This window comes from Monodelphis domestica, chromosome 5, assembly GCF_027887165.1.
Source record: "Monodelphis domestica isolate mMonDom1 chromosome 5, mMonDom1.pri, whole genome shotgun sequence".
Classification (NCBI taxonomy): domain Eukaryota; kingdom Metazoa; phylum Chordata; class Mammalia; order Didelphimorphia; family Didelphidae; genus Monodelphis; species Monodelphis domestica.
Window position 1 is genome coordinate 33,398,170 of NC_077231.1, and position 19,354 is coordinate 33,417,523.

General features: G+C 54.7%; 1 protein-coding gene across 3 annotated transcripts; it reads right to left on the bottom strand.

Moving 5' to 3' along the window:
* Positions 1 to 7,856: 7,856 nt before the first annotated feature.
* Positions 7,857 to 19,354, bottom strand: ATG101 (autophagy related 101). 3 transcript variants are annotated; one of them, XM_056798182.1, is made up of 3 exons: positions 19,254 to 19,354; positions 12,925 to 13,225; positions 7,857 to 8,592 (listed from the first exon to the last, which is right to left on the bottom strand). In XM_056798182.1, exons 1-3 carry the CDS (start codon positions 19,307 to 19,309, stop codon positions 8,188 to 8,190), a joined length of 762 nt encoding a protein of 253 aa, XP_056654160.1. In that variant the 5' UTR covers positions 19,310 to 19,354; the 3' UTR covers positions 7,857 to 8,187. The 3 variants fall into 3 exon arrangements, with proteins under 3 accessions (XP_056654160.1, XP_056654162.1, XP_056654161.1); XM_056798184.1 differs by lacking the exon at positions 19,254 to 19,354 and adding an exon at positions 19,164 to 19,250; XM_056798183.1 differs by lacking the exon at positions 19,254 to 19,354 and adding an exon at positions 19,013 to 19,247.

The following is a 19,354-nucleotide window of genomic DNA, read 5'->3' on the forward strand; positions in this document are numbered from 1 at the left end:
GTTCGTTGATAGAATTGGGACTGGACCTGTGATTTCATCAGTATGTGGTTCCTTGGTTTCAGCCATGTCCAGCTCTTCGTGACCCTGTTTGGGGTTCTCTTGGCAAAGATAAAGGAGTGGCTTGCCATTTCTTTCTCCAGGTCATTTTACAGATGAACAATTGAGGCAAACTTGCCCAAGTTCACCCTGCCAGTTAGTGTCTGAAACTGGATTTGAACCCAGGAATATGAGTCTTCTGAACCCAGACCCAGAACCCCATCCGCCACATCACGTGGCTGCCCTTCCTTCCCAGTTCCCTAGGCCAACGCAGTTCAGAATCTCCATTAATTTGCAGTCTGAGCGTAGTCTTCATTGGTAAACTGCATTTTCCTTCATGGGACTCTCCTAAGTTTAAAGGAAGACGGGAATGGATTCCTTTCCCCCTGGGAGGGGAAAGTGGCAGAAAGAGCCCGGGAGGGGGCTGGGGGCGGTGTCCCGGGGCAGTCAGAGATTACCCCCAAAGGAGTCCTCAAGGGCAGCAGACTGGGGCTCGGCTTAATGGCCCTGCTTCATCCAGGTTCCTCCTAGTGTGTGGAGAGCCAGCCTGGGGATTTCCGCAGCGTTGGGCAGGGCAGATGCTTGGCAGGGAGCCCCTTGCTATTGGAATCCCCAAGGCTAGCGCCCTTCGAAAAGGTCAGCCTCCGAGGTCCGGAGAGAATGGGAGACATCCTCAGCCCGGGCAAGGAATCACAAGATTTCGAGCTGAAGGGAACCTTAGAGACCCGCTCGTTCAGCGCAGCAGGACCCCGCGCCAGGCCTGCCAGTGCCGGATCTAGGGGTCCTTCTATGAACTTGTTTCCCCAGATTTAATCCCTTCTTTTTTCCTCACCAAGATCGAAGGCCCCCAGACCTGGCAGCAAACACCCCCTTTTCCCTTGGCCGCCCTTATTGCATCCCTCCATCGAGGTTGTCTCTCCCCCCCAACACCCCCCATTTTTTAAATTCTACCTTGTAGTGAGAGGCCTTTTTGAGCCCTTTCCCTCACCTGCGCAAACTGGCTCAGCACGAAATAAGTCCCCGCCACTCCAATGCGTACATTGATCGGGAGATCAAGGTGGAAAAGTAGATTTCATCGCACACGCACACACACTCCTTCTGACGCTCCATGGGTGGCCCTTGCCTAGTCCGTCCCCACCAGTGCACCCCCCCTCCCATCGGGCTATCCTCACCCCTGTTCACGAGCTCACCACAGTAATCTAGGCGGACCGCCGGCTCCCTATTACACTTTCCAGGTTGATGGATTTCCCCATCTCCAGGAGGCATTGGGGCAAGCGCTGCTGTTACCACAAACAGCCACATGGGGGCAGCAAAAACGATCGTTCTGGAGCCAGCTCCACCCACGCTCACCATGGAAAGAAATCTTTGATGGGAGCCAGTGGGAGCAGAGACCAAGGAACTGTGGGAGGATTCTGGGGAGGAAGGCAGGGGCTGGAAGATTTTTGCGATTCTGTGAATATTCCCTCACTCCGTCAGACAAATCCAAACTGCAGAAAAGCATCCACGCTCTTCTGGGTTCTGCTGTCGGCCAGGAGAGGAAGGGTCTCCCATTCAAGAGATCTAGGTTCTGGTCCTAGATCCAGGTCCCCCTTCAAGAGATTTGGGTTCTGGTCCTGGATCCATGTCCCCCTTTAGGAGATCTGACTTGTGTTGGATCCAGGTCCCCCTTCAAGAGATCTGGGCTCTGGTCCTGGATTCAGATCCCCCTTCAGATCTGAATTCTCATCTTGGATTCAGGTCCCCCTTTGAGAGATCTGGGTTCTTGTCTTGGGTCCAACTGCTTCCTGGGTGTTCCTAGGCAAATCCCTTCCCTTTTCTCAACCTCATTTTCCATATCTGCCAAATGGATCTATTCCAGTACCTCCTCATGGGGTTGTTGTGACCGAGTCTACCTCTGCTTCCAGGCAAACCTGACCAAGGGGGATTTTTCTGCTCTTATCTCAGATTTTCTGACCTGTTGTACTTTCCAAACATCTCATCCCCATTGTGACTATCTAAAAGTCCCCCAAACGTCTGACCTCCTGCTGGGCTGTTGCCCAGCCCTTCCCTCCATTGGTGGCTTCTTCTGTGGGAGAGTGGACTTCTCCCACCCACACTACCTATCCACACTGTCTATTTCCAGCTCAATTCAGACAGGCTGGAGGGCTGGGATGGAATGAGAGTCAAGGTTTCCAGATTTTCCTAATTCCTCCCCTCCCCATCCTACGTCTGTAGCCATGACCACCCAGCACAGGTTGCCAGAGCAACTGCCTCCTTATCTTTCTTGGACTAGCCACCCCCAACTTCCCAGCCAATTCTGGGCTCCTTCAATCTGTACATCCAGGCTCGGAGCAGCCAGATCAGGCTGGATGGAGAACTCATTTGGGGTCATCCTCCCTGCCTCAGTTCTGCTTAGCTCACCTCTTTACCTCCCTCCACCCCTTAGATGGGGGACAGCAGGCCAGATGACTGGGGGCTGCAGGTGAGGGGGCTCTGTGGGGTCCTCCCTCCCTTCCCTTCCTTCTACTTGGCGGGTCCTCGATGACGCCACAGTCTGAGCTGAGTGACTCGGAGCTCTGTTCTGACCTCCAGAACTGTGTGTTTCAGGGAGGTTTTTAGGTCTATGCTCATTTCTAGCCGGCCCTGTTCTTAACAAGACTCCACATCTACTCTCCCCTGCATTAGCATGGGGAAAGTGGAGACCTCTGGGGAAACCCACTAGTGTATCAGGGAAAACTTTCCCATGAGCACCAGGTAAAGACCATTGCATGAAAAGTGGGAGGATGTACAAAAACAGTGTATTAATGAAGCGTGTAATATATTAGGCACACATATAAATTTATATAATCCTAGGGGCAGCTAGGTGGCTCAGTGGGTACTCAGGAGGCCCTGGGTTCAAATGTGACCTCAGACACTTCCCAGCTGAGGGACCCTGAGCAAGTCACTTAACCCCCATTGCCTAGCCTGTACCACTCTCCTGCCTTGGAACCAATACTCGCCAGAAGTTAAGGTTTTTGCTTTGTTTTGTTTTTAAAGTTGATCTTCATTTCTGGTGTTTATTCCCGTTAGATTGCAGACTTTGGGGGAGTGGAGAAGAGCTTCATCTGACTGGGGTGCTCCCCACCCCTGCCCCAGAGAATGCAGAGGAGACCCGGAGAAGGGAATGGTCTCCCTAGTCCCTGGGGTGAGAGAAAGCTTGGGGGGGGTTAGCCGGAGCTGCCCCCAAGCCCCCACATTAGCCTAATGCCTTCTGGGAAGGGCACCTCTAGCTCCCCAAATCTCCTGGGAGACCTCCACACACATCCACATGCACACACTCACTCACATCCACACACACATATGCACACACACATTTACACACTCACATACATCCTCATGCATGCACACTCAGATTGACACGCTTACACTCACATCTCACACTCATGCACACACACACATTCCCATTCACACGTTCTCAGACACCTTCATTCATAGACACTCACTCACACACACTTTCCTACACTCACACATTCAAACACTTACACCCTCACTCACACGCACACATTCTTGCACCCTTACACACTCAGTACTGGTCTTCCTCTCCCTTGCCTCCCTGCAGGGCCCCCACCTCGACTCCGGTTCAGGACTGGATTGGGTCTGAGATGGCAGAGCAAGCCTCCATTCTCAGGCCTGGGCAGGCAAGCCCAGAGGCTGGAATCTAAGCGAATGGCCGGCCTAAGCAAAGCCTGGGAGGCAGCGAAAGGCCTCGCCATCACCCTCTCCCAAACTGAGAGGGGATGAAAGGCCGAGGCTGCTGGCTGCCCAGGAGGCCCAGAAGCGCCCACGGGCTCTCTGGGGCTTTCGTGTCCCACACCTCCTGCCAGCTGGGAACGGTCACTTCGGAGCTCAAGAGGCGAAGGAGGCAGAGAAGAATGGAGAAGCCCCGCAGCTGGCCGCTCTCGGCTCTCAGCTCCTCAGCAGATCTCGCTCCGCCTCCCCAACCCCAGAGCCCCCCATCCCCCGGATTCCGAGCTGTGGCGCCGCCTCAGCGTTTATTCAGGCCCTAGGCTTCCCAGAGCCCAACCCCTTTTATCGGCGCAGTCTGAGGGGGGTAGAGGTCATCTAATCCCGCTCCATTTTAGAGCTGGGTAAATCGAGGCCCCGAGGGTGCTCCTGGGCTCGGGCCTCCGGAGGGAATCCAAGAGTCCTGTCCGCATTCCGGGTCCGAAGGCAGACTTAGCTTTCCGGGAGAACCTGGAGAATGGAAAGGAGGAGGAGGAGGCTCTTGGAGGGCAGGGCCAGGGCCTTGCTTACCCGCCAGTGGGGGCAGGCAGGCAGGGAGGGAGCGGGTCCTCGTTTGACTGTAAGGTGATGGGAGCTGGGGGAGAGGGGTGCCGCTGTCCCCAGAGCACCACGTGGCAAATTTACTTTGGATGCCGAGCGAGAAGGGGGGGGGGGGCGGCCGGGAGAAGCGTTCTTCCCCTGAGGGCCCCCCGAAAGCGGGAGTAGCTAGGACCACAGAGCATGGGGGGTGGCGAGGAGGGGAATCTCCGTCCTAGACTCCTTCCCAGCGGTACAGACCCGACACAGGCTCTCGGACCCAGAACTAGCGGGAAAGGGGGGAAACCACTAGTTGTCCCCGCTGACCTGAGCCTTTGGGGGGCAGGGGTCTGTTTCATGCCCTCCCCTCCCTTCCACCCCAGGGCTGGTCCACCTCGGCCCTAGACCCCGGCTCCAGCGCCTTCTCTCGCTGGGCTCTCACCTCTGCTGGGCACTGTCCCTCCGACCCCAGTGGGCTGGGAGGGCCGGTGCCCACGTCGGGGTTGGAGATCCTCGGGTCTCGGCGGAGGCTCTCCAGCTCTAACTGGCTCCTGTCCAAATGGCCAAGAGTCAGAGCTGGGGGGAGGACGGAGAGGAGGTCTCTGCGGACCCCAGAGCGGCGGGGTCCGGGACCCCCCACAGTCGCGACGGTGGGCAGCTTGGCCGGAGCTCCCTGGGTCAGACAGCGGCCGCCGGCGCTCTAGGAGTCGTGAGCGCTGCCGTCGCACTCCCAGTCGTCTTCCCGGGACGGGCGCCGCTCCCGGGCCAAGAGGCCGGCCAGGCCCTCTGCCCGGAGGAGGAGGCTCCCGCCCAGGAAGAGAACCCCACACAGAACGAGCAGGGAGAGGACTCCCAGCACGGCAGCCTGCAACACCCGCGCTCCGGGGAGTCCTCCAGCCCCGGGCTCCAGCCCCGATACATTACAGCAGGCGCCAAGGGCAGCCTCCCCCGGATCCGAACCATTCATCGTCCGCGGCCAGCAGATGTGCAAAGCTAGCCAGAAGTGTGCGTGAACTGCCCACCACGGCCGGGGAGGGGCGAGAGGAGGAGGGCGGAACTACTCGGCTCCCCCGGCCCGGCTCCCAGCCCTCTGCAGTCCACTCCAAACACTTCCATTCCGGGACGGAAAGAAATCGTTCCTCTGCGGTCCCGTCCGGCCCCGGGAGTCCGGGAGCCCCGTGCGAATCCAGCAACTAGTCCCAAAGCCCCGCCTCCCCTGGGCCGCAACGCGATCCCCACAACAGTCAACTCCTTGGAAGAGCCCCCAAGCCAACGGAGCTGGGGCCACTCCGAGCCTTCCCAGCACACCTCACTTTCCAAATTGTCTACCGCAGCTTGGCGGGGCGGGGCGGGGCGGGGCGGGGCGGAGTGCGCCGGGAGACCGATGCTGGTGCGGGGAGCTGGGAGCCGCTTCCTCCCGGGGACACAGGAGAAGCGACAGAGAAGTGGCAAGACTTCAGGTGGAGGCCGAAAAGGAAAAGGTTCAGAGGGAGGAGACGGCCCATCGCCCTCCACTGGGAACACCTGGGAGCCGCTGTTAGTGGTGTGGCCTCCGCCACCAGAGACACCGGGCAAAAGGGCGGGAAGTCAACGTGAGCCTTTCGGGGAACGCCTGTTCGGCTGCCATCGGGGTAAGGGCCCCCAGGCCTCTAGGTCTGCTTTGTCAGGAAGGACTGGTGTGGACTGGCACTGTGCCCTCGCTGCCTGTCTCCCTCTCCGTGTCTGGCTATATCTGTCTCTCCCTGTCTGTCTTGTCTCTCCTTACTCTGTTCCGTCTTCCTGTCTCTCTCTGTCTCTTTCTCCATCTCTCCCTGTCTCTGTCTCTTCTCTCTCCCTCTCTGCCTTTCTCCATCTCTCCCTGTCTCTCTCTTCTTTCTCCCTGTCTCTGTCTTTCTGTCCCTTTCTCCATCTCTCCCTGTCTCTGTCTCTTCTTTCTATCTCTTTCTTGTCTCTCTCCTTCTTTTACTGTCTTTTCTTTCTCCCTCTCTGTCTATCTCTTTCTGTCTGTCTTGTCTCTCTCCTTTTACTCTTTCTGTCCCTTTCTGTCTCTCCCTGTCTGTCTCTCTCTTCTTTCTCCCTCTGCCTGTCTTGTCTCTCTCCTTCTACTCTGTCTTTCTGTCCCTGTCTGTCTCTTCTTTTTCCCTCTCTATCTCTTTGTCTTATCTCTCTCCTTCTTTTACTCTTTCTGTCCCTTTCTCTCTCTCCCTGCCTGTCTCTGTCTCTTCTTTCTCCCTCTGCCTGTCTTGTCTCTCTCCTTTTACTCTCTTTCTGTCCCTTTCTCTGTCTCTCCCTGTCTCTTCTTTCTCCCTCTCTGTCTATCTCTTTCTGTCTTGTCTTTCTCCTTTTACTCTGTCTTTCTGTCCCTTTCTGTCTCTCCCTGTCTGTCTGTCTCTTCTTTCTCCCTCTGCCTGTCTTGTCTCTCTCCTTTTACTTTCTGTCCCTGTCTCTTCTTTCTCCCTCTCTATCTCTTTCTCTGTCTTGTCTCTCTCCTTCTTTTACTCTATCTTTCTGTCCCTTTCTCTGTCTCTCCCTGTCTGTCTCTGTCTATCTCTTTCTCTGTCTTGTCTCTCTCCTTTTACTCTTTCTGTCCCTTTCTGTCTCTCCCTGTCTATCTCTTTCTCTGTCTTGTCTCTCTCCTTCTTTTACTCTGTCTTTCTGTCCCTTTCTGTCTCTCCCTGTCTCTTCTTTCTCCCTCTCTCTCTATCTCTTTCTCTGTCTTGTCTCTCTCCTTTTACTCTTTCTGTCCCTTTCTCTGTCTCTTCCTGTCTGTCTCTTCTTTCTCCCTCTGCCTGTCTGTCTTGTCTCTCTCCTTCTTTTACTCTGTCTTTCTGTCCCTTTCTCTGTCTCTCCCTGTCTGTCTCTGTCTCTTCTTTCTCCCTCTGCCTGTCTGTCTTGTCTCTCTCCTTCTTTTACTCTCTTTCTGTCCCTTTCTCTGTCTCTCCCTGTCTGTCTCTGTCTCTGTCTCTCTCTTTCTCTGTCTTGTCTCTCTCCTTCTTTTACTGTCTTTCTGTCCCTTTCTCTGTCTCTCCCTGTCTGTCTCTGTCTCTCTCTTTCTCTGTCTTGTCTCTCTCCTTCTTTTACTCTGTCTTTCTGTCCCTTTCTCCGTCTCTGTCTCTGCAGGGACAATGCCATCATCATCCCTGGTGGATTCCTGGGTCATCTTGTCCTGGTTAACAGGTGCACACCGCAGGGAGCCAGGGAGGAGCAGGCAGCATCAAGGCGGTCCAGAGTGCTGGAGAGTGGGCAGCAGACCCTGACGGCTCAAACTGGGGAAAACAGAGGCCCGCTTTCTCCGCTCCCATCAGGCTGCTCCGGTGGCAGGGCCCAGGCAGACATCAGAAAATCAGGAGAAGGCAGCTCTTCTGAGCCTGAGGCACACACTCTCCCACTTCCCGGAGCAGAGGCCAGGCCAGACCTGGGACAGAATAGGGACAGGCCTAGAAAGCTCCGGGGCAGGAGCTCCCCCGGCTTGGCCAAAGTCTCTACTGGGTGCAAAACGCCTAAGCCGCACGTCTCAGGAGGGAAGTGAATCACCCCAAGACTCGAATTTCCAACTTTTATTCCCTACTTAGTGTGTTTTCTGTACAGATGAGGCAGGGGGAGGGGACACTGAGGGGAAGTAACAGTGTCCTAAGAAAGGGCCTGAGGAGGACCCCATCTTCGACGGTTTGGGAGGGAGCCTTGGCTGTCAGCACAATATGGGAGAGGAAGGGGAGATCCAGTTCCGGAGACCTGCCGAAGAAGGAGGCAGGGCCGAGGATGGCGGGTTCCTCCAGGAGCCCCCTACATGCACGTTGCCCAGTAAGTCCCCAAGCAGAGGAGGAGCCGGCTGCCCCCGGCCCCGCAGGCGGCTCTCCCTGCGCCTGGCGCCGGCTAGAGGGCCAGCGTGTCCTTGATGAGCCTGCGCATGGTGGTGGTGACCGAGGTGCCCAGGGCGTCCGTGATCTGGAAGGAGATCTTGTAGAGGTAGGGCTGCACGTCCCGAAGGCCCGTGTCGAAGACGTTGTCCACCTCGGACTGCGTGGGCATCTTGGGCAGGTACTCGTGCCGGTTCATCACCTCCACGATGTTGATCACCTTCTCGCACAGCTTCTCCCCCACCTTCTCTCGGCAGATCTGGCGCTCCTGCTCCGTGGCCAAGGCCACCACGTGGACCTTCACTGTCCACACCTCCCAGGGGATGCACTCGTCGGAGAAGGGCCACCGGGACTTCTTCTTCTGGTAGAACTCCAAGGACATCTGCCCGAGGCCGTCGCCACCAGAGTTCCGAAGGGCATCCTGGGGGCACAGGGGAGAGGTGAAAGCCCCAGGGAGAAGGGCCAAGCGGACGCCGTGCGCCTCATCGAGCCCCCCAGGCTCTCTCGGAGCCCCAGAACATCGGAAGAGATTTCCAAAAGCTGTCGAGTCCCACCCTCTCATTTTAGCGAGGAGGAAACGGAGACCGAACTGGGAATTATGCCGGACTGAATGCTAACCTCAGTCCACCCTCCCTTTCTCCAGTCTGTCCTCTCCTCAATTCTTTCATAAAAGTATTCTTTGGAAGGCAGAAGAGCTAGGAAGTGCCTGAGGCCATATTTGAACCCAGGACCTCCCGTCTCTAGGGCTGGCTCTCCATCCACAGAACCATCTAGCTGTCCCCTTCTCAATTCTTCAGCCGCCCCCGCTCCCCAGGCTGACTTGAAAGTCCTCCAGGTCCTTCGCATCTCCTTCCCTCCAAAAGCACCAGGGGCAGCTGGGTGACCCTGGGCAAGTCCCTTGACCCCCATGGCCTAGCCCCACTACTCTGCTGCCTGGGAGCCAATCCACAGTATGGACTCCAAGACGGAAGGTGAGGGTTTTATTTTTTTTGTTTTGTTTTGTTTTGTTTTAAGCCCTCACCTTCCGTCTTGGAGTCCATACTGTGTATTGGCTCCAAGGCAGAAGAGCGGTAAGGGCGAGGCCATGGGGGTCAAGGGACTTGCCCAGGGTCACCCAGCTGGGAAGGGTCTGAGACCAGATTTGAGCCCAGGACCTCCCGTCTCTGGGCCTGACTCTCATCCACGGAGCCCCCCAGCTACCCCCCAGGGTTTCATTTTTTAAAAAGCACCTCTACTTCGTCACTCCTAGATTCTAAGCTCTTAGCCTAGCCCAGGTGGCTGGGACAGTCACTGGAGTCACTTCATGTGGGTTCATAGGAGATAAGAGAGTGAGCAGAGCCCCAAGCCAGCACTCCAAAAAGGTCCCTGCGGCCCCAGTGAAGGAAGGAGCACTGGCCAGGGCTCCACCCCCGGCCCCGCCTCCTTGTCTCCCCCCGGAAGGGAGGCCATCTGGGCCCATCTGCTCCAGGAATTTCTCTGCCGGCGGCCACATTCCTGAGTGAGTCACTTACTGACCAAGGAGGGCCCAAACCCTGAGCCCGACTTCAGGGAAGAGATTTAGATGGGGCCACAGCGGGCTTCCATCATGAATGCACCAGGCCGCCCATGCGTTTAGAGGAGCGCTGGGCTGGGCTGGGCTGGGCTGGCGCGCCCTCTCTTTATAGGGAAACTTCCAGATTTCTGGTCATTTGTGCCGCGGTCTGCTGGGCCCACAGACGTCGGTGGCCCTCCCTAGCGGTGGGGCCCTGAGCGAGTCACTGGGCCCCTCGCCTGACAGACGTGCCCGGGGGGCAATAGACGGAGAAGCGAGACCCATCCTGGATAATGAAGTAATGACCGCGCGGAAGAGGAAGTGGCCTGCCTTTCGGGGGGAGCAGAGAGCGGCGGCCCTGGCCGCGGGAGCTCCAGGCAGGGGCCGCTGGGAATAAATCAGACACAGAGCCCCTCGGCCTCTCAGGACTAGTGCAGGGCAGCCACGCAGACGCGACCCCAAGAAGGGGACCGTCTCAGGAACCGCCCTGGGGGCCTCGCTTCCTAACGGAATTGCTCTCAAACTGCCGCCCTTTCCCAAGTGGAGGCCCAGCTGGAATAGGCTCCCGGAGGTGCCCTTCCTCTTCTCCTAAGAGGAAGAGGCAGTGGCTTCTTAGTGACACTGCTGTAGCAGAGCTGGGGTATAGTGTGGACGATTCTGGATTTGCAGTGAAAGGACTTTGTTTTAAATTCCAATTTGGAGAGGCAGCTAGGTAGCACAGTGGATAGAGCGCCAAGACCGCAGGCAGGAGGACCTGGGTTCAAATCTAGTGCCTAGGCCTTGCCACTCTTCTGTCTTACAAATGCTGCTTTAAAAAAAGGTAAGGGTTAAAAAAAATCCCACCCTGGCCATTTATTTGCTCTCTGACCTTGAGACTCAGTTTTCTCACCAGCTGGCTGATTAAATGATCTTCAAAGTCCCTGCTAGCTCGGAATCCTATTGTGGGGGGAGGGGGGAGGAAGAAGAGAGTGCCACTTGGGACAGCTGGGTGGCTCAGGGGATTGAGAGCCAGGCCTAGAGACGGGAGGTCCTGGGCTCAAATGTGGCCTCAGACACTTCCCAGCTGTGTGACCCTGGGCAAGTCACTTGACCCCCATGGCCTAGCCCTTACCACTCTTCTGCCTGGGAGCCAATACACAGTATTGGTAGGTAAGCGTTTCATGAAATAAAATAAATCCTATCGCAGGACCCTATGATGATAAATCCTGAAATGCCCAAATGGGCAAATCTCAAATCTGGAGGCTTTGGGGTGAAGATGTCTGAGGTCAGGGGGAAGAGCCCTGGCCAAGGGAATCCCTGAAGCTAGGGAAGGCCAAGGCCTGGCAGCAGAGCCCAATGGGGAGGACTGAAGAGTCAGACCACATGGCTTCTGGCCCTGGCCCTCTGACCATAGGCGAGCCACTTCCCATGCCTGAACTTGGGCTTCCTCCTCTGGAAAAGGAAGATGAGAGTCCCTGGACGGGGCTGTTTTGGGGAAAGCACCCCACAAACCGCTGCTCTCTGAATCTGCGGGTGTCGGTGGGAGAGCTCCCCCAGCACCCAGCATTCCTCTAAACGGCCTTTCAGGAACTTGCAGCCCCATCCTTGGGATGCCTGCAAACTGTTTTTTCCCTTTTCAACTCACTCTCCTGACATGGAAGGTAACAGGAGAAAAGGGGGAGTGAGTGCTCACCATGTCACCAGAGAAGGAGGAAGATGAGGAGGGTCAGAGCCTCAAGGACCTGGAAGATTGGTGGGCAAGAAGTCACAGGGCCATGCAAACGGCCCTCAGGAGCAATGCAGAAAAGCTGAGGTCCAGGACTTAAGTAAGCAGCTCGGTCAATGGCCTCAGGCCCTTTCTCACTGTGGCTCCAACCCCAACACACTGTGCGTGCAGCAGCCATATAACCCCTCTGGGCCACAATTTCCCACCCTAAAAATGAAGAGCTTCAACCTGGGCCCTCCCTTCCTAGACATGAGTTTTAGAGGACAGAGACTGGGAAAGAAATGAAAGAGAGAGACAGAGAGAGAGAGAGAGAGAGAGAGAGAGAGAGAGAGAGAGAGAGGGAGGGGGGGAAGAGAGAGAGGGAGAGGAAGAAGGAGGGAGGGAGAGAGAGGGAGAGGGAGGGGGAGAGAGGGAGAGAGGGAGTGAGGGAGAGAGAGAGTGAGGGAGAGAGGGAGGGAGGGAGAGAGAGAGAGGGAGAGAGAGGGAGGGGGGAAGAGAGAGAGGGAGAGGGAGGGAGAGAGAGAGAGAGGAGAGAGACAGAGAGAGAGAGAGGGAGAGAGGGAGGGAGGGAGAGAGAGACAGAGAGAGAGAGGAGAGAGACAGAGAGGGAGAGGGAGGGAGAGAGAGAGACAAGAGAGACAGAGAGAGGGAGAGAGGGAGGGAGGGAGAGAGAGACAGAGAGAGAGAGGAGAGAGAGAGGGAGAGAGAGGGAGGGGGGAAGAGAGAGAGGGAGAGGAAGAAGGAGGGAGGGAGAGAGAGGGGGGAGAGAGAGAGACGAGAGAGACAGAGAGAGGGAGAGGGAGGGGGAGAGAGAGAGAGGGAGAGGAGAGAGACAGAGAGAGAGAGGGAGAGAGAGACAGAGAGAGAGAGGAGAGAGACAGAGAGAGAGAGGGAGAGAGAGAGGGAGAGAGAGGGAGAGAGAGAGAGACGAGAGAGACAGAGAGAGAGAGGGAGAGAGGGAGAGAGGGAGGGAGGGAGAGAGAGACAGAGAGAGAGGAGAGAGACAGAGAGAGAGAGGGAGAGAGGGAAAGAGGAAGGGAGGGAGAGAGACAGAGAGAGGAGAGAGACAGAGAGAGAGAGGGAGAGAGAGGGAGGGGGGGAGAGAGAGAGGGAGAGAGGGAGAGGGAGAAGGAGGGAGGGAGGGAGAGAGAGAGAGGGAGAGAGAAAGAGAGAGTAGGATCTGGTACAAGGAACCTGTAAGGTCCTATGACTTTAAGGAATGTCAAAGGATAGAGGGACGTCTCTGCTGTACAAAAAGGGCAGTACCCGGCCCGGACATCAGAACCCAAAGGGACAAGTGAGCCACAGAATAACAGCCAATATTTTAAGGTTTCCAGGGTGCCTTCTTAGCTCCTTTAGGAAAGAAGTGTAAGTGCTACTGTCCCCATTTGACAAGGCGTGGAGGCCAAGCATCCTGACTGGCCACTCAATGCCCCTGGCATCACATCACGCTGGATCCTAGTAGGAATGGGGAAGAGAGGCGAAAAGCTCATCCAGAGGGCTGGCTGCCAGCCTACCTTGAACTCCCCAACGACCTTGCGCAGGGCCCGGTCCAGCTCCTCTGAGGAGACCCGCACGTAGGTGAAGTCGATGAAGTCACAGTCGATGTCCTGGGTGCCCACAGTGCCAATGGAGTAGGTGCCCTCCTTCTTGTAGTGGAACTTGCCGGTGCTTCGGTGCAGGAGCACTGTATGCAGCACAGCCAGCAGGGCCTCTTCCACCTGCCGCCCCTCCACGGACACCTCCAGGACCTCGGCCCGGCAGTTCATTCCCCGGCCTCTGGCTGCTCCCACCAACCTGGCAGGGGGCTGGCTGGCTCTGGGGGGAAAGCACAGTCAGACACCATGAGGATTCCGGCTGCTACAAACCCCTCTGGTGCTGTCCATGGGCCCAGAAGCCTTCCCTGACAGCCCCCCCAACTCGTGGAGCCTTCACTGGTCTCCTTGGATGACAGGCCGTGACCCGCATATACCTCCTGCACACACACCCATAAACGGTCCAAACCCATCCAACATGCATTTAACAAGCCCCGCTGCGGGTGAGGCGGGGCATTGTGCAGGGACCTGGGGGCCTGGAGATACAGGAAGAAGCCTTTGCTCTCTAAGGGGGATCAGCACAACAGAGGAGGAGCTACCTAATGTGAGCTGGGGAAGCACCTCATCCACCCGGGCATCCCCCAACCACCACAGAGCAAAGCCAAACTCTCCTCCTGGATGCGGCTCATCCCTGTCTGTCGGCCCAAAAAGCCTCCTGAGGAGTGCGCTCCGGCCACCAAGGCCCTGGGGGGCCCTTATTTTATCTTGTGTTCTTGCCACAAGACCGACTCCTTTGACAGTGGTTTGCTCTTCTCACCCAGCAGGTAACACATCTTTCCACCTCCCTCTGGGTCACCTGCAACACTGACATTTCTTTACTGACTGATGTATGATCCTTCAAGAGGAAAAGAGGGGAGAAAGGAGAGGCACTGGGCCCCCAATACCTTCTGCACTGACTTCTTCTCCATCTGCATCTTTGTATGAATTCAGTCACCCCTCATGGCTTCCAGCTGCTGCTTCACGAGTCTCTAATATCTGGGCCTGCCCACGTCTGGATCCTTGTACCTCAACCCACTGGCCTAAGATGAAGAAAGGCTGTCCTCTCCTAGATCCTCAACTCCCGTAAGAAACAAACCTTCCCAATCCAGGCATTATTTCAAGGGAAAACAACGACTGTTTAGTCAGAAGACGAGAACTCAAATCCAATATACCTGCGTGACTTTGGATAAATCACCTATCATCCCTGAGGAGACCCAAGATTCTCCAAAAATAAAGTGATGGGACTGGATTGCATTGTCCAGGACTTCCCAGCTCTAACTCCTAGGAATCTATAATCCTTGTGGGCAGGAGTCATGTCTCATATATCTTCCTCCAAGTCTCTGCAAAAAACTAGAACTTAATATGTTTGTTGAATGAATGGTAGTGACTATTTGCAAATGGCAATGGCTCCCCCAGGGTTCCACAGACCTTCAAGATTTTTCTGGGGGCCTTCTTGCCTCCCAAAGCCACTTCATCCTTGGCTCTTCTCCACCATCAGCTTCCCATGTAACGGAAGAAATCACACACCATCCTAACTGGGTTTGCTAAAAATTGATGGGCCTCATACCAGACCCTCATTGCTGCCCAGCAATCTCATTTTTCCCTGACCGATTCTATAGTAGTAACTGCTCCAAGGAATTCTCCAAACCAGCTCTTCTTTCAGGCTTCTTCCTCCAAACTCCTGTCCTGGACTCTCAGCAGAGGACATGGACGCAAGATTTTACTGAGAAAATATAAGTCAAGGGAAGTTGGGTGACTCAATGGATAGCGAGCCAGGCCTAAAGACAGGAGGTCTTGGGTTCAAATCTGGCCTCAGACACTTCCCAGCTGTGTGACCCTGGGCTAGTCACTTCACTCCCATTGCCTAGCCCTTACCACTCTTCTGCCTTGGAGCCAATACAGAGTACTGATTCTAAGATGGAAGGTGAGGGTTTTTAAAAGGAAAAAATAGAAGCCATTTATGCTGACCTACCTCCCCCCCAATACTCCAAAGAAAATGCCTTCAGTATTACCCCCAGTGCAGACATTGTCAATTGTGCTCCTGGTCCCTTCTCCTGTGGAAGCCTCTACTTCAACCCACCCCACCCCCCCATCTTCCATCTCTCCCTAACGACTTAAAACACCTTCACTGGACCCTACCATGCCCTGAGTTACTGTCCTTCACCCCTGGACTCCCTTTGACAAACACATGCCTAGAAAAAGCTGCCTGCACCCTGTCCTTTCTATCACCGACTCTTCTCAGGCCATCCCAATCCCACTGCCTGACCTCCAGACTTAACTCAAATTGCTCACTCTGTACCTTCTAACTACTTCTCAATTTCTTAACCCTCATCTTCTTCAGTCTCTTGATCTCTGCTGACACCCCAAAGGGCTCTGTCCTGGCCACTTTGCTCTTGGGAAACTCTCTCAATCGGTGACCCAAGGTCCTCCTGGCCCATGTCACCCACGAGTGTTACTCATCCCTTTTCTGAGCCTCTCTATTCAGACCAAGGACACTTCCAGCCTTCCAGACAGCCAGCTGGGAAACCTGGGTATCACCCTGAGCTCCTCCCTCTCCCTCACCTCCTACATCACCTCCTACATGTCAAACCTCCACAGCCTGTTTCCTTTTCTCTACTCACCAGGTGGCTCCCCACAGCCCAGCCTTGAGCCCTCCTTTTCCCTCCTCTCAGGTAACAGACCCCCTCAGAAGGAGCTTCTGTCTCTAGCCCTCTCCTAAACCGAAGGACCAAAATCTTGGGTCTGCATTGCTCGTCATCTCAGACTTGCTCTGTACACAATATGAGTCCAAATTGGCTGCCTTTTCCTCTCTTCCCTGCCCACATCTAACATCTCTGTTTCTCCACCAGCCTTCCAGGCATCCATATTCTGTTATCCTCAACTCTTCCTGGCAACAGCCTAACTGGTCTCTGCCTGAGTCTCTTCTCCTCTTCCCAGCCAGGGTCTGACCATGTAAGCTACCACCACTACCACTCAACCCACTCCAGTGGCTCCCTATCACCTCCCAAGGATGGAAGAGAAACTCTTCTGCTCTGTATTTAAGTCTCTTCATAGCCTGGCCCCACTCTACCTTTCCAGGCTCATGAATTCTATAGTGCGGTCAGACTGGCCTTCTTACTGACCTGTCTCCCAATCAACACTCGGCTCACATGCCCCCCTGGTTCACCTCCTACCCCACTCCCAACTAACTTTATTTTGCATATCCATGTGGTCTCCTCTGAAAGAATAGGAACTCTGTGAGGGCGGGTTTGTCTAGGTATCCCCAGCAAGAGCATGGAGCCGGAAAGAGAGGCACTGAGGAAGGCTGACTCTGCCCGGGATACTCTGGCACTGCTCCCTCCTGGTTCCACCTGTGCACCACATAGCCTGAGTGATCTTATCAGTACCCACAGGTGAGTCACCCACGAGGATCCCATGAAGCCTGTGCTTGGCAGGAGGACACACTTACAAAGGATGAAGCCATCCCCACATGGGATGAGCTTCTAGCTAGCCCTCTCCCCTGAGCTGCAGTGCCAGAATCACAGAACTCTACTGGACAGCCTCTCTCCAGTGAGATCCTGGAGGTGCCCAACAAAAATGAGCCTCCAAATCCTCTCCTCTCTTCCTCACCCACATTTCTCTTTCTAGCATCTGTTTCTGTCCAGGCAACCACCAGCCTTCTAGTCATCCAGCTTCATAATGCTATCCTCAACTCTTCCTCCGCCCTCACCTCTCAGACTCCTACAGGTCAGTTGGCCCCAACTGCTCTTCCCTGCATGGGACAATCCACCTGCCACTTCCTGCCTAACTCAGACCCATGGGAGGCACCCACTCTTCTCTCTCCACTGGAAACTCCCAGAACGCAAGGACTGTCTCTCTTTTTGTCTCCAAATTCACAGCAGCCTCTCCTAAGAGAGCTTTCTAAGCTCTTTGAGAGCTGGAAGAGACCTTACAATACATGAATCAAATCTTACTTTAGTCACAATAGAAAAAGCCGGAGGCCCAGAAAGGCTAAGGGATATGGTCAAAGTCAAACAGGCAATGATGGGATTTGAATTCAGGTCTGGCAGCCTGTGCTCCTCCCCTGGTAGCTTCTCCCTACTGGCTGGATGAGGAAATTTCCTGCCTTTTTTTTTTTTCAGTTCTTCTTGCAGTGCCCTGGGGCCTCTAAAATCTTTTCCCTGAACCTAAAAGATGAGCTTCCCCCATCAGAAGTGGTCTCAGATACTTCCTAGATGTGTGACCCTGGGAAAGTCATTTAACTCCAACTGCCTCTCACTCATCTTCTGCCTTAGAACTAATAGATTCTCTTTCAGTAAACTTTTATTTTCCATCTTAAAATCAATACTGTGTAGTAAGGAGTAAGCAATGGGGGTTAAGTGACTTGCTCAGGGTCACACAGATAGGAAGCATCTGAGGACATATTTGAACCCAGGCTTTCCATCCACTGAGCCACCCAATTGCCCCAGAACTGAGCAATGCTAAGACAGAAAGGTAAGTATTGTTTTGTTTTTTTAATTTTAAAAAATGTGCTCATCTCTAAATCCTATCTCCCCACTCCATTTAGGAACTCCTAAGGTCCCTTCTTAGACTTCCTGAGCATCAGTCTGGGTTAGCCCCAAGATCTGGCCAGGCCAATATCTGGCATCTGGTGAAAATCCCAGGGAAGCTGGCCAGAGCAGAGGAAATAGATTGCCTCAAAGGTCAGTGGTGTTCTCTACGTCTTCCTCCTCTCCCTCAGTGACCCAATTCTATATCACTCATCTGTAAACTGGTCTAAACTCTGAACCTTTCCAGGATCTCTATACATTTTCAAATGGATCTGGATCAAATTGGTAGTTTCCTTGGACCAAATGTTATCCAAATTCCCCTGGCTCAATGGAACAATTCACAGTGTTCCACAACAATCTAAGACACAACATAAGTTTTCGTTAACACCCTGAGGCTCCCCAGTTCCAGCTGTGGCCCTGGGTCCAATCCTCACCACCTACCATAAGAAAGACAATAAAAAGACCTTCCCTTACATATCAGAGAACCTGCCAAACTCATCTTTCTCAATCATTACATTCTCTTCTTTCTCTGATCAGCAACTCAATTGATACATTTGATTTCAAGGGTCAAATCCAGATCCTTGAGCATAATCTTCAAGCTTCTCACCCCACCCACCCCCCTCTGTTTTAACTTCCAGCATCTTTATTTATTCTCAGTATTATACTCTGGAGGGAAAAATCGACTCCTTTCTCTTCACCCACCTCCTTCACATAGGCTTTTAGTCCCAACCCAAGAATATCACTCCACTCTTCAATTGGCCAGATTCAGATCCTCCTTCTAAACAAAGATCTGAACCCTACATCATGGAGAAAACCTCTAACCACATCCTTTTAAGCCTAAATTTACTCCTTTGTCTCCACTGCAAAATTAGGAACTCCTAGATCCTTCCTGTGTGTCCCCCACCCTGCTCCTCAGCATCACCCCACCCCCCCAAAAAGCCAGCTCATTCTAAATAGAAAATTATCTGGCCTCAAACACTTCCCAGCTATGTGACTGCACAAGTCACTTCACCACCACTGTCTAGCCTTTCCTGCTCTTGGACAAAGTATCCATTCTAAGACAGAAGGGAGGGATGATGTTTGTTACTGTAATTCAATTCCATAAACGCTTATTGAGCACCCACTATGCGCTAAGCCATAAAAGGTGCTACTGTTATTGTCATTCAATTCCATAAGCACTTATAAGGTACCTGCTGTGCGCCAGGCCCTGCTTAGCCATAAACGGTGCTACCCTCCATCTATTACGGTAACTCCATCCCACCAACACTTATTAGGAGCCTGCTCTGCCAGCCCCGGCTAAGCCGTAAAGACTAGCATTTCGGCGCTGGTTTCGGAGACAAACTATTTGGTGGTCTCAGAGGCCAGGCCGGGAGGGGTTTGATCCCACCGGACCCACTCTCCCTCCCATCCTACGGAGGGAGAAGCTGCGGGTCCGGGTCAGAGGAGCACGGCAGGCCCCTTGCATCCGCGGAGGAGCGCTGCGATCAGGGGGGCCTCCCTACCTTTCGCGGACGCCGAGGGCAGGAGCGGTTAGGGCGGCGGGAGGCCCCTCAGCGCCGCCGCCGTCGGTGCATCTTCGCCCGCCCCGAGACACTCCGGGGTCCCGCCTAGCCCAGCCCTGCCCGGGGGTCCCACCGCATGGGACCCTTGTACCTGGGGGAGCGACGCAAGCGCACAGAACCTGGGGCCTGGGGCCAAGGGCCGCAGAACCCCGGCCAGCCTAGGCCGAAGTACCCCACTCACCGCTTCGGACGAAACCATCCACTGACCTGGAGGGAGGAGCCTGAGGACTCTACCATCAGCCCCTCGAGTCAGAGGACTCGGGTCGGCCTGTTCCATTGTCC

What these genes read in the sequence shown, in the direction of transcription:
- ATG101 (XM_056798182.1), bottom strand. Translation starts at nt 19,309, where the DNA reads ATGGTAGAGTCCTCAGGCTCCTCCCTCCAGGTCAGTGGATGGTTTCGT. An exon ending in GGATGGTTTCGTCCGAAGCG is followed by an intron (nt 13,226 to 19,253) that starts GTGAGTGGGGTA and finishes CTTTCCCCCCAG; the next exon opens with AGCCAGCCAGCCCCCTGCCA. An exon ending in AGGTCGTTGGGGAGTTCAAG is followed by an intron (nt 8,593 to 12,924) that starts GTAGGCTGGCAG and finishes CTGTGCCCCCAG; the next exon opens with GATGCCCTTCGGAACTCTGG.